The 14,350-nt window shown below is 39.1% G+C and overlaps 1 protein-coding gene across 7 annotated transcripts in view; it reads left to right on the top strand.

The window, feature by feature from the left end:
• The window catches only part of LOC149156541 (uncharacterized), a 488,936-nt gene that overhangs the window by 278,948 nt on the left and 195,638 nt on the right, over positions 1-14,350 (top strand). For 5 of the 7 annotated variants that reach the window (XM_089438264.1, XM_089438263.1, XM_089438267.1 and 2 more), the window contains one exon: positions 4,091-4,175. The exons of 1 other annotated variant lie outside the window; for it this stretch is intronic. In XM_089438264.1, coding sequence (XP_089294390.1) covers positions 4,091-4,175 — 85 coding nt within the window. The remainder of the gene's footprint in view (positions 1-4,090; positions 4,176-14,350) is intronic. One more of the 7 variants, XM_089438269.1, reaches the window with a different exon arrangement.

The raw sequence follows: 14,350 nt of genomic DNA, 5'->3' as shown, positions 1-14,350 counted from the left end.
ATTTCGATTTGGAAATCCTACCTCTTTGTCGATTCACTCAGAGAGAGATTTACCACGAAAATCTAGCCCTCCTGGCTTGAACTGTGCAATCCCTTAGGGGATTCGAATTGCTTCCTCTGAAGAAATTTTAAACTCCCTTCCTCTTTCAGCTCTAGGTTTTTCCGGCACTATTCTAGTGTTTCATTTGCAGCTCTGATACCATGTGAAAATTTGGATGTCCAAATTTCTACTGCAGCAAGTGATTACGTTTCTCTTATTTGTTAGTTATTGAACAAAATTATTTACTTTTTCCTACAGTAAACACTAAAACGAATACACTACAGTCTTCACTAATTAAATAAAACGCTGAAACAAGAAACTGAACGAGAAAGAAATACACAACACATCTACACAGTTATTTTTGGACAAATGTCCCCGGAAAAAGCCAGTGTGGGAAAATCGGTGCAGTAACTCTGTGGGTTTTATTATTATGCAGTAGTAATTTCTGAATACAATCTCTGGATGCCTTCCTGGCTATCCAGTACAGAGAATATCACTGACAGAGATAGAGAGATAAGTGAGATTATCTCACACTATCACTGGAGATCTGACTGATCCAACCATTGAATGAACAACCACTCACTGTCTCTGTGTTGCCTCTGCACAGTCACTGTGTGAACCCAACATCACAGCCTCTAGGGATTGTGTCACCCCTTCTGTTGATCAATTTGCTTCCCAGGAACTTCGATTTTCACCTCCTGGTCTCACACCCTGGCTTCTGGCCTCTGAAATAGATTCCTTTTGCAAATTTTTGAACCTCCTCAAGGCTCTACGCTGCCTCTGCGTCAGCCTACGCTGCCTCTACGTGGCCCTGCGTCAGCCTCTTCTGGCTCTTCGCTGCCTCTCCCAAATCTCTCTCTGCCTTCTCTGTTGAGTATTCCCAGATCAGGAGAAATCTCCAACCGGAACTATCCCTGCCCCCCACTGTAAAAGCTCACTTCGAATTTCTCACCGGCAGCTGCTCTGCTTCAGAAATTCAATTTTCTGAACTCTTTTGATGTGTTCTCCAAGTGCCCCTCAAGCCTCTTCTTATATCTTTTTGTTGGACAACCAATGACCTAGATTAACTTCTAATCAATGGCGGCTTGATCCTCGTCTTCTTCTAGAAGTTTCACCCACAGTTAGATTAACACCCTTTAATTATTTTAATTTCCTAAGTTTAGACTTAGGGTCCCATTAAAAATAATTAATTATTTTAATAAAACTATCTTCGGGTGCAATTTCCCAAAACAATTTCTAGGGATTGGAGAATGCATGTGCCTAAGCCTCCCTGCAAATTTTGAGACTTAGAGCACATCCATTGCTAGTAGAAATCAACAATAATTACATTTCAACTCTCATAGGGGGAAAACCCATTCGTTATAGACCCTCAATTTTTTACCCAATTTTGTGATTTAATATGATTTAGTAGACCAAGTGATTTGTAATAAAATAATTTAGCCAATTAGCTAAAATTATTCCCAAATCACTTTTACAGAAGACTCGATTAGAACACTAGGACTCACCTAAGATCTTGACGACAAAATCCACCCTAGCTTTGGGGTGAGGCTGGAGGGAAAAACTTTGCCGATCATCTGTGTTTAGAAACACAGATGAATCAGTGAGACAAAAAACCTCCTAGGATGGAAATCATCATCAAAATAATAGGCTTACCTAGGTTGTTACATACATTTATGGTCTTACTAAGATCATTTACATAACAAAGTGCAGAATGGGTTTATGATTTTGATAGACTGATGATGACGAGTCCTGGATGATTTGAATGCCCACACATGATGGCGTTCCTTTTGCGAAAATGTGTACTGCTATAGGCTAGTTGACATGGAGTTGTCAACACTTGTCATTGGTGAAACTTTTTATTATTATTGCATGTGGAATTGTCTTCTAAATAGCCTATAAGGAAATTCCCAATCTGTAGACCTTATAGTTAATTTCTCCTCTCACAAGAATAGTAACTAGGGTTTTACAAGTTGATGACCTAGAGCATCCCCCCTTGCTCTATCAATGTCCTTCCTAAGCATTTAACTCCATTAAGGCTCCATTTTTCCTTGTAGGTTAAGGCACTGGTCTAGAGGTGTGTCGATTATCCTCAAAATTAAATTAAATTTCCTTAAACCCTCTCTCTGTTAGACAACTAGGGAAATCGCTAAGGTTTTAGGTGTGGATTTATGCAGAAAGCGTAATTTTATTGCGTGAGAGTAGCTCTAAATGGTAGGATAACCTTTACTAACCATCTAAAAGAAAAATCTAGCACCATAGTTTGTCTTGCAACCCTAGAAGGGCTGATGTCATATCTATTTATTGTCGTTTACACATATCTAACAACCCTAAAACCCTTTTGCTTGCATTAGCCCTAGTTTCTATTAGATACCCTTGTTTCTTTCTTATTGAAGATCATTTGTAAGGTTTTTATTAGGTTGCTATACACCATTGAAAGCCTTAATATGGAACATCATTCAAATCCTAACTTATAACAACCTTGTCATTACTCTAACCTTAGACAACTTGAACCCTAGATTTGAATATCTTGGTCATATTTGGCTCTGCCAAGCCGTCCACTTATCGTAAGACCTCCAAAATATGTCACCTTGAGTGAAAACATTATAATACCTTGTAGGTGGCACAGGGAAGCCTCCACTGTGGTTAAAATCCTACTACAAAGTAGGAGGAAGGTTGTTGAGGTGACAATGGCAACCCTTTTTCATTGTTTCCATAGGATCTAGCCTTTTCCCGGTGAGTCCTTTCACTAGACCTGCTAGATTTTATGGCAATAGGGAGCATCTTTTATATATTATAATGCACTTGTAAGGAGTTATTGGGCCTTCATTTAGGACCACTACTATGTTCTTCTTTGAGGTTGGATTCACTAGCAGGTCATGTCGCTTGGTGATTGTAGTCATCGGGTTCAGTTATCTTTCACATTCTAGCAATTATATCTAAATTGCTAGACCATGGGAGTGGAGTGTGAGGGAGTGCGTTGCCAGCTCCATTTCCTAAAAGCAATGAGAGTAGAGAATCTCAGGAGCGTTTGTTATATATCATAATGAATTTTCGAGGAGTTATTAGGCATTCATGTAGGGTTGTTGTTATGTTCTTCTTTGGGGTTGGATTTACTAGCATGTCATGTTACTTCGTGGTTTAGTCTATGGTTCAAAAATCGTTCATTATGATTTGGCAGTGCTTGAGATTTTGTCCCTGGTTCATCCTCTAGATGATCTGTTGCAAGTGTGTTTTCGAGAATGAGGTCAACTATTTGTTTGAATTTCGTTCTATCTCGTGTGACAAAGTACGTTGTTAATTATTGGACAAGGAAGCCTTGTTAATTAAAGATTTCCAAGCTTTAGACTCTGTAGATTATATAGAGTCTATTTCAGCTCTAGTGGCTCTTTGGAAGAGGATAAGAATACCATTATATGTACGTTTCCATTTTTTGGCTTCTTGTTTGTAAATATTTATTCATAAATATAAGATGTATTTTACAATTTTTTTGTAATTCCACAGCACACTAAGCAATTCCAATACGAGTCTAGAATTTTTTTCCCCTATTGAGGGTTTAATGTGGATTGATGGATCCTTTAATGCTTCTTGTTCTTGCTGATGTGATAATCTCGTTTCAACTATACAATGCTATATCTCAAAATAATTAAAGATAAATTAATGATTTCTTATAAACATTATGTAATTTCACTTTATGTACAGTCATCCTTGAGGTAGCTTAATACTGATACATGGTGTCTTTCAAGATTTAGCAGTTGAATCTTTATATTGTGTGAATAGCTTGATGGTATGTTTCATCTCTAATTGCTTGATAAGTCATTATATGATTTGATGTTATTTTGTATATGTCAATTTAGGTCGTTCCTTTTGGTATGTTTATTATGTATCCTTGATTTTTTTCTTAGTATTCTTTCTACAAGTTAATCACATAGGTTTTGTAAAATTAGTAGTTGTTTCTCAACACTATCAATTAAAAATCATAGGGATTTATGTGCTTAGTGATGTTTTATTTTTATAGTAACTAATACTATTGTTAATGAATTTTTTGTTTTAGGTATTTTGTTTCCACTGATGCATCATCGTCATTTCATTCCATCATTGCTAGTTACCCTGGAGTATTATGGTCTGTTTCTATACAAGTAAGAATGTCAATATTGTTAGATAACAATAAAAATGAAGGAAAATTGTATTTGTGGTCTAATGCAAATAGTTTGCCTTGACTAGTTTCGTAGTTTATTATCTCCCTTATAGCAATTTTTACTCAAGAATGCTCTTTTTGGTGTCTCACTTCTTGATTTGAAAGGACCTTTAGCAAAGGAAAGAAAATGCTCTGAGCTTGTTTAAGAAAATTGTTATGCATTAGAATTTAGAACATCCGTGCCTTTGAAAGAGTATATTTATCTAATTCTCATAACGTACCTTTATGTTTATAGCTTAGCTCTTTTGTGAGTGTTAAATAAAGTGATTGAAGAATGGAAAAAGTCATTTTTAGTTACAATTTTCTAGTGTTCCACGAGGACGCGTCCCCCAAGGTCGGGTGTGCGCACCCCTCGCACCCCACGCACCCGGGACGGGGGGACTTCTGGGGAAACGTTTCCGCACATCCCCTTTTTGGGGAGACATGGGGAGACGCAGGGGGACGTTTCCCCAGTGCGGGGGACGGACTCCCCAAAAGGGAGATGCCTGGGCGTCCCCCCTCAATATGGGCTATGCGTCCCCCATTAAATTTGCTTGTAAACAACGATTTATGACAGGGAAAACCTAGTATCTGACCATATTTCCTTACTAATGCTATGCATTTCATGGTAATGTTAAATTCTTAAAGTAAAAGTGACATTCTCCTTTATCTTTCATTTTCATCCTTTTACTTAAATTTTTAACATTACCATGAAATGGACTCAGGATGTTTGAGAGTGGTTTCGACCTCATTGGATTTCATATGGAGAAAGTAGAATTTTAGATCTCACTCAAAATCCAGCAGACTTAACAATTTTTCAGGAATTCAGGATTCGATGGATTGCACTGTTTCCATTGCCTTTTGTCATGTACAATGGTATGGAATTTGTATTTAATGAAGAGCATCAAGTCCTCTTTGTACTTTAGAGTGACTTTTAGACCCATCAATCCACTGTTTTTGAGTTTTAGTTATATCAATTTACTATTCCAGTATTCAGATTTCAGTGTCTATTATAGTCTATTTTGCTTAGTACTAATTAGATTCTAGAATGATGAATTTTGAATTCTAATTTTAAATCAATTTATAATCTAGAATTATGAATGATGAATTTAATTTTTAAATTAATGTAGATTCTAGAATGGTGAATAATGAATAATAAATATGGATTGGAGTATTTTATTATTGAATCTTGTGGTCTATGGATGAATCATGTATGTATTAGTAAGGATGATGAGTATGGATCAATGTATTTCATTATTTAATTTAATTATATATGTATCATTTTATTTATGCTTTCATTATTGAATATGAATTTGATATATATATATATATATATATATATATATAGTAAAAATGAAAAAAAAATATACCCGACGTCCCCCCTAAATTTCCCTAAAATTTGAGGGTACTCCCACACGTCCCCCTTGTGCGTCTCCCCGCACCCGCGTCTCCTCGTTCCGGAGTCTTGGTGGAACATTGCAATTTTCCTTTTGGTTATGTAAGGTTGGTATCAATTTAAATCCATATATTTGACAAGTTATATCATTTTTGTATTTGTTGACGGTGCTGGACCTGCCAACATGTCGAGGGATCTCCTCGGTAAGAAGTCCCAACTAGACCTTAGACCGTTTGGTGTAGGAGTCCCAACAGTGGGTCGTACGGTATCACCTTGACCGCGGTTGCACGCAGAGGCAAGTAAGATGTCCTTGTTGGTAGCAAGGGTGTGACATATGCAACAAGTCAAGGAAGGTGCATGAACGGTTCTAACACACGGAGGGTGAGGTGAGTGCGCCCCTTGGAAACCTATGAAAGCAGAGAGTTAAGAGGGAACACAAGAGCAAAGATGCATCACAAATTGGAAGGCAAGTAAGCTAGCAATCCAAAGTGATGGTTAAACCAACAACACATTTCAGTAAGATTCATACATACATATACAGAAAGAGTCTATACACACATGCGTAAGCAAATAGATACATATATCATTTAGAGTAAACAAGATAGCTGAAATACAATACGACATATGCATGAAATGTGTTGGCTCTGTTATATTAAGAAGTGAAAGTTCCAGTCATAAAATACAACCATGACCAACCACTAGTTCTGACAGCGGAGCGTTAAAGTCACTGCTGCCTGCTCCTCCAAAGAGATATACTAGCTCTGCATAGTGGAAAAAGCAAGGCTCGTTACAATACTCTCCAAGATTTCTCTAAGATACTCCTATCGGAAGCTTGGCTGACCAAAATCCTCTATAATGAGTTATGAGGTACTATATATAGCAAAGGGTGGGGTGACCCTTGACATTCCCCTTTGTGACTGTTCGCCTACCCTCATGACTCTTCAACTACTCTATGATTGTTACATTCAACTATCGACACTTGAACTTTCACTTGACAAGATGTTACATACAATTGCACATGTACCCACGTGAGACAAAATAGGCTTGAGCAAGCCATGCAAGGCATCACTAAGACTCAGACAGTTGTGGTGAGACCAACTCTTTGACATCCTTGCGATGATTGACGATGGTGAATTGATGCCAAGCTTGGTCGTTCGTGATGGTGATTGTGCACTTAATGGTGACATCCTGTTGAAAGTGAATTCTTTCCTCCATTGCATTCGGGTACACTACTATGGCTCCTCTGTCCAACTCATCTGATAATATGCACATCACTGTCTTGAGTGCAACTGGACCAGCAACACACTGATACATGGTGTTTGTGCTAATCTCCGAGTGTGTGCTGGTGACCATGCGCATCAACTTGTCAAAATCAATGTTTTTAAAATCGGAACCGGTGACCGGACCGATCCACCTAATGAACCGGTTTACTGACCGGAACCGGTCTAACCGGGACTGGTTTGGTCTAAACGAACCGGTTTTAAAAAAATACATTAAATAATTAATTTTAATGAAACAAAACTATTTTTAAGATGTAAAACCATGATTCCAAGCCAATAGAGACAAAATATGCAAAGTTTGCTCATTTATATACCATGTAAAGGTGAATATATCAAAATGGCACTGGGTACAATACATATCATCGAAAAAATAGCAAAAAACATAAGAAATGAAGCTCTAAATGGCCTATAAAGTCCAAAAACAATGCTGCAAGCTATGAGGCCATTGACCTACTACAAGTCTACAGTGTACACATGATCAATCATCAAGTTCATCACCACTACTAGACATAGGATCATCATCAGGAGCTACATAGACATCATCTAGTTCAGAGTCTGAGGATGCCTCAACCTGATCTGCAACCTCAGTATCAATGCCACCAATGACAATAGAAGTGGACCTAATGGAAGCACGAGTTTGTTGACCTGCATGACTAGTGCCTTCCATTGGTTCTTTGCCTTTCCTTGATGCCGCTATTGATCCTAGTTCTGATGCCACCACATAATTTGCATCATCCCCCGCTAAAGCCATGTCGATATCAAAATCAGCCTCAAACACAGGTTCTTCAGTCTCCTCCACCCATTCTGATGTTGGATCAATATCGTCCCACATAATGGCATCTAGATCAGGAGTTTTGCTCATCATTTGGAGCTTCGATTGCATTTATTGTTTAGCCCCAAACCATGAAATCCTGAAAACCATTAAGTCTGCTGAATTTTGAGTGAAATCTAAAATTCTAGTTTCTCCATATGAAATCCAATGAGGTCGAAACCACTCTCAAACATCCTGAGTCATTTCATGGTAATGTTAAAAATTTAAGTAAAATGATGAAAATGAAAATTAAAGGAAATGTCACTTTTACTTTAAGAATTTAACATTACCGTTAATTGCTAACATTCTTAGGGTTGAAACACCCTTAGTTTCCCCCCAAAACCCCTGAAACAAAGTGAAAAATATGATTTCTTAACTTTACGGTGGGCGTGCCAAAAACCGGCCGGTTTTCACCGGTTAGGGCTGAAAAAAGGTGAAATTCCCTATCAAACCGGGTTTTTTGGCCGGTTCGGACCGGCAGCCTTGCTAACCGGCCGGTTTGACCGATAACTGGTTTTTGAAAACGGTTTTTAAAACACTGGTCAAAATACATGTTCAGCTCCAATCGGACTTGCTTCTTGTCTTTGCCTCAGTGAGTGTGCCAAATGGGTGGGATTGCATGTGTGCACACAATGACATCCATGCCCCTGAATGCCCTTGCATGCAATCGAAACACTGCTCACCCTGTCTGCTCCATGCCAACTGTTGGATGGATCCATAACCTGTAGCGGCACAGTTTCATCAGTCTGTGAATGTTGTGCCTTTTGCTGTGCCTATTTCCATTGTAACTCCTTGTCTTGTCGGTGTAGCTCATGTTCTTCTTTGAGTTGCTGCTTCAGCATTTGCAACTCTTTCTGTGTTTCTCTCTCTGCCTTCGTGCGATCCTCTTGTCGCGTCGTCGCCTCATAGCCTCAATCTCCAAAGTTGCTTTCATCACAAGTGGATCTGCTTGAGCTTGCAACTTTGTTCCGCCTCTGCGCTGTCAACAACCTTCCTCTTGCATTTGTCGCATGCAGGTGTGCTACCTTCTGCTGCTGCTGATGGTGCTGCTCGCTGTGATGCCACTGCTATTTCATCTTGATATCCTTGTCCATGAAAAACTTGATGTCTTCATAGATAGGCAAGTTCATAGACACTTGATCGACTGCATCCCCAGTTGTGCTCTGAACGGTGTCTTTGACTTTGCTCTCCTAGAAGCCATTGTACCTGTGCTGCTAAGAGGCAGACGAACACCTGTGATACCTGGAGACATAGCAACACTCATGGCAAGAAATTTGTCAATTGAAAACCAAAAGAAACTGGAGGACTGACATGCAACATACTTGTGTGACTCTCTGTGAAGATTGTGCAATTTTCACCAGGAGGCTGGGAGACTGACTGCCAAAATTGTGTAAGGCACAGTCCAGGCTGGCCTGCCAAGGACTGAAACTGCACAATGCGCAATTTCAGTCAGTAGCGACATGCAAACCAGCAAACTACATTGCATAGTTTTTGGGGCTAGTAAGGCACTGCCTCCCAGAATTGCGCAATGCAAACCTGGAGGTCAGTGTTGGGCCAGACTTGCGCAATTTCTGGAGGGAAGGTAGAGCCTTCAGTTCCAGAAATGCGCAATGCTAACCTGGCAAGGCAAGCTCTGGGCTAAGGCAGCCCAGACCTGCCGACGAGCGACTGAAAACATGAGAAGTTTGAATACATGGTGAAATTGAGTGTAAGCAAGATTGAATGATCATGCATGCAAACAGCAAGTGCAAGGCTCAAAAAATGGGAAAACATGCATGTGTATGAAACGAGTTGCCACAACGGTGACAGTGGGTGCAAAAACAATGTCATGCATGCAACAATAGTGAGATGCGAATGAAAACTGAAACAATGCTTCTACAAGCTAACATACATCAAAACGACAGCAAGTGCTCATTGAAATCAAGTAGACAACACTCACACAAAGGAAAACACAAAATGCGATAAAAACACAGCGTAAGACATGCAAAGCGGGCTTACCCCAAAACAACTGAGTTGAATGTGCTGACGACTCCTAGATGCGATGTGGGATGTCAGAGCTGCAAGATTGATGTGAGGAATGAGCTCTGCAGCGTTCGGTTCATAAGTTTTGATAAAATCGAGGTTATGACATGCATGCCATAAATCTAGGAAAAGCGACACTTGGCGGGAGGTTTTCTAAAATGAGCATTTCATGTAACCTCCAGTTGCTAAAAATAGATCCCTAAATCTAGGGATGTGTTGACACCTAATCTTCATGATTGGGGGAATTTTGTGTAAATAAATAAATTAGGAATGTGAACAGTCATCGGGAGATGAACTGAACAATCACTCCTATTGTATATAACAATGACCTACCTATGGAATAATAGACGAATCAGTTGTTTGTTTTGTGGAGTTACTGCCTGGCCTGACATGGTATCAGAGCCAGCTCCTTTTTTAGCTATTATGCTCCTGTAACTCCTCTGTCCTGGCCTCTGCCTCTGCCTTATTCCCCTCAGACCTGAAATAACCTACCTCTGCCAGCACTGCACATCTGTCCATACTGTCATTTCCTGTTTTAGCGCTGAGGCCTGACGGTGCCACTGCAGAGATACGCCACCATCGATGAAGATCCAGCTTCTGGTATGCGCATGGTTCGAAGTTGAATGGTATGCGTATGGTTTTTGAATATTAACGATGTTGAATGAGTTTGTATCAGAAATTGTATTTGCGTTGAAACTGGCTTTGGTATATGCGTTAAAACGACTTTGGTATATGCCTGTGCGTTTGAATGGTATCTGCGGTTTTATTGAATGGAATACACTGCTTTTGTATATGGTATTGAACTGCGGTTTTATTGAATGGTAATACACCGCTTTTGTATATGGTGTTGAACTGCGTTGAAGGGGCCTATTATATCAGAGTTGGTATATGGTAATAACACTATCCCATTTTTAACACAACATTTGAATTGTTGTGTTATTAACGCTGTTGAATTAATGTTGAATGGTATTTGAATGCGAATTGTTGTGTGGTATCAACATTTTAACACAACGTTTGTAGTATCAACGGTTTATTGAATGCGTATTAACGCTGTGGCTTGAATGATATTAACGCTGTTTGAGTATTAACGTGGTGCGCATCCAGGGAAACGCTGTGGGTTTATATGATATTAACGCTGTGCGCTGTGGGTTTATACATATGCCCGTCCAAGTTTGTATATGCGTAGAATGGTCCAGCGTATATATTGAATGGTTTCCATTTGAATGCGTTGAATGGAATATGAACTGAGTTTGTAGAATGGAATATGTTGGATATATTATATGAGGATGCTTTTATAAACATTGGAGGGATTTGAAGAAACATAGTGCATAAAGTATTTGAAATCTTTTTGCCCTTTTGAGTACAATTTCACTGTATATCAGCAGAAGTATTTTTTCTATCAGCAGAAGTATTTTTTTTACAGAATGCATTCAATCATCTCTATGGTAGGAATAGTTCTCACTGGCAAGGAGAACTATCCTGAATGTCCTGGATGATAAAACACACCCTCATCTTCAATGAGTTGTGGAAAGGAGTGTGTGTCGGAGAAGGAAACAATGACCCAGTACAGCCTACCTCAGACAAAGAGCTTGTCATTTGGGAAAACAAGAACAACAAAGCCTATGCATTAATCGTAGCATCTATAAATGAAGAGGCGAGTCGCCATATTTCATCATATTCAACTGCCTTTGAAGCTTTACAAAAGCTGAAAGAACTCTACGACTCACATTCTGCACTTGAAGTTGTTCAGCTCATGATTAAACTCTTCACTCTTGAACTGAAAAATAATAATCCTCTTGCTCTTGCATCTGAAGTAAAGTCTATAATGCATGATATCAAATCCACTAAGGTTGAGCTAGATATCCCTCTTATTGCTTTTCTCAAGGCACTCTATCCTACTTACTCCAATTATCTTGAGTCTTTACAAGCAAATGGAAATCTTAAAGATATAACCTTTGACTCTCTTGTGGAAAAGTTTGCTGAAAGAGAGAAAGCCTTTGGAAAGAAGACAGCCCCTGAATCTTCTGAAGAGACTGTGTGCCTTGCTCATAAAGAAAAGCATCCTGCTCAAGATTCTACAAGGGGAAGAGGTGGACGAAGAGGAAGAGGAAGATATTTCAGACGCAGGGGGCAGACATTCTCAAGGAGAAAAGGCAGACTTACACTGCATTCGCTGCAAAAGAAATGGATCACATGATACCTCTACATGCAAGCTACCATGGGACAAAATTGACTAGAAAAGAAACCAATAGAAAGGTAAAACTGATGATACAGACAAAGGTAAAGCACCTGAATCCACTCACTATATTGAGGCACAATGTAACATTGGAGTAAATGAAGATTTGTTTAATGCTTCACTTGCTTCTTCGAAAAATGATTGGTTGCTTGATTCAGGAGCAACCTGTCACATGACTCATAGAAAAGATTTTTTTGAAGATTTCATTGACAATGTTGATGGAGCAGTATACTTTGCAGATCAGTCAAAAATCAAGCCATCAGGGCTTGGCACAATCAGGCTTAAACTGCCTGGTCTTCCAGACTTTCTTCTGGATCATGTTCTATATCTCCCACAACTCAAGAGAAACTTGCTGTCCTTGGTCCACATCCGCCAGCAAGGTCACTCCATTCATATGTTTGATGGCAAGCTTGAGGTAAGAAAAGCTTCTGACCACTCACTTGTCATGAGGGGAATAGAAGAAGAAAGGCTTCTCAAACTGCAAGGAACCTCTGCTCATGCACAACATTTCTCATATATTTCTCATCATGAAGAAGGTACACTTCCATCAAGTTTATTATGGCATGCTAGATTTGGACATTTAAACTATGACAGTCTCCGCTTATTGAAGAAAAATGGTGTTGCTGGTTTGCCTACAATTCCTAGGAAACATAAGCAATGTGATGCTTGCATTCTAGGAAAGCATAGCAAACAGTCTTTTCATGATTCACATCAAGAGCACATGGAAGCTTGAACTCATTCATTCAGATTTATGTGGTCCAATGCCTGTTCCTTCTGCAAATGGAAATAAATATATCATGACATTTATTGATGATTACACCAGAATGTGTTGGGTTTATTTATTGAAGAACAAATCTGATGCCTTTCAAACATTCAAGAATTTTCATAAATGGATTGAAAATGATGCACAATCTCATATTGGGTCTATTCGCACTGATAATGGAAAAGAATATACATCAAATGAATTTGAAAACTATCTTCGGCAACATGGGATCAAACATCAAACAACTGTGCCTTATAATCCCCAACAGAATGGTGTAGCTGAAAGAATGAATAGAACAATCTTGAATATGGTACAATCCATGCTTTTATTCAAAAATGTAAAGATAATGTTTTGGGCTGATGCTGTTCTATGTGCTGCATATATAAAGAATAGATGTCCATCTAATGCTATAAGAAACAAGACTCCTTATGAATTGTGGTATGGACATGTTCCTTCGGTAAAACATCTCAGGATCTTTGGTTCCACCTGTTATGCTTTGATACCAAAGGTACATAGAAACAAACTTGGTGCTAGAAGTCGTAAGTGTATCTTCCTGGGGTATTCAAACACCTCCAAAGCATACCGCCTCTATGATGAAGTAAATAAAAAGTTTTTTGTATCTAGAGATGTAATTTCTTGAATCATCCAAATCTGACAATGTTGTTGAGCGGCAACTTGATTGCTTGGATAGATTCGCAAAAACGAAATCATTTCAAGAATTTGATAATCAGATTCCACATCTTGAAGGGGGAATTCCTATACTAGATCAACATGTGGAATCTTCTTCTGAAGAACACTCTCCCCCGACTAAAACTCCAACAACGGATGATGCTTTAAGTGATGTAATTGATAGAATTGGGAGACTCAATCTTGATTCAGTCCCAACTCAATCAACAGAGCAGCCTGGACCATCTCAGAAAGGTCCCCCAAAGTGGCTGACGAAGACACTTGAAAGTGTTCATCCTGATGAAATTGGAAAAGCAGGAACCAGAAATTCAAATCGACAAAATGGAGGTGATGTAGATGACTCTAATTCACCTGTTGATATGGATGTTTCTTATGATTGTATATTGAACTTGTCTACAGATTTTGAACCAACTTCCTTCAAAGAAGCTGCTTCTCATGATGAATGGAAAGAAGCGATGCAAAAGGAGTATGATGCCCTCATAAAGAACGGCACTTGGAAGCTGGTTGATCCTCCATTTGGAACCAAACCAATTGGCTGCAAGTGGGTCTACAAGAACAAGTACAAAGTTGATGGCTCACTTGACAAGCACAAAGCTAGGCTTGTGGCAAAAGGTTTTGCACAGAAGGAAGGGGTCGATTATGAGGAACCTTTTTCCCCCACAGCAAAATGGGCCACCATCCGGACACTCTTTGCACTAGCTGCTCAGAACGGTTGGAAAGTCCATCAAATGGATGTAAAAACTGCCTTCTTGAATGGAGATCTAAAAGAGAATGTTTTTATGTCCCAGCCTGAAGGATTTGTTGTGAAAGGACATGAACATAAAGTATGCAAACTTGTGAAGTCCTTGTATGGCCTCAAACAAGCACCGCGAGCCTGGTATGAAAAACTAACTGAGCATCTTCTGAAACTCAACTTCAATCATTTTGATCTTGATGATGCAA

The sequence above is a fragment of the Pinus tabuliformis genome, chromosome 9 (assembly GCF_031772625.1).
Source record: "Pinus tabuliformis cultivar Carrire ecotype Pingquan chromosome 9, CPIR1, whole genome shotgun sequence".
Taxonomy (NCBI): domain Eukaryota; kingdom Viridiplantae; phylum Streptophyta; class Pinopsida; order Pinales; family Pinaceae; genus Pinus; species Pinus tabuliformis.
Note: the sequence above shows the minus strand (reverse complement) of the source record. Positions and strands in the feature narration are given on the sequence as shown.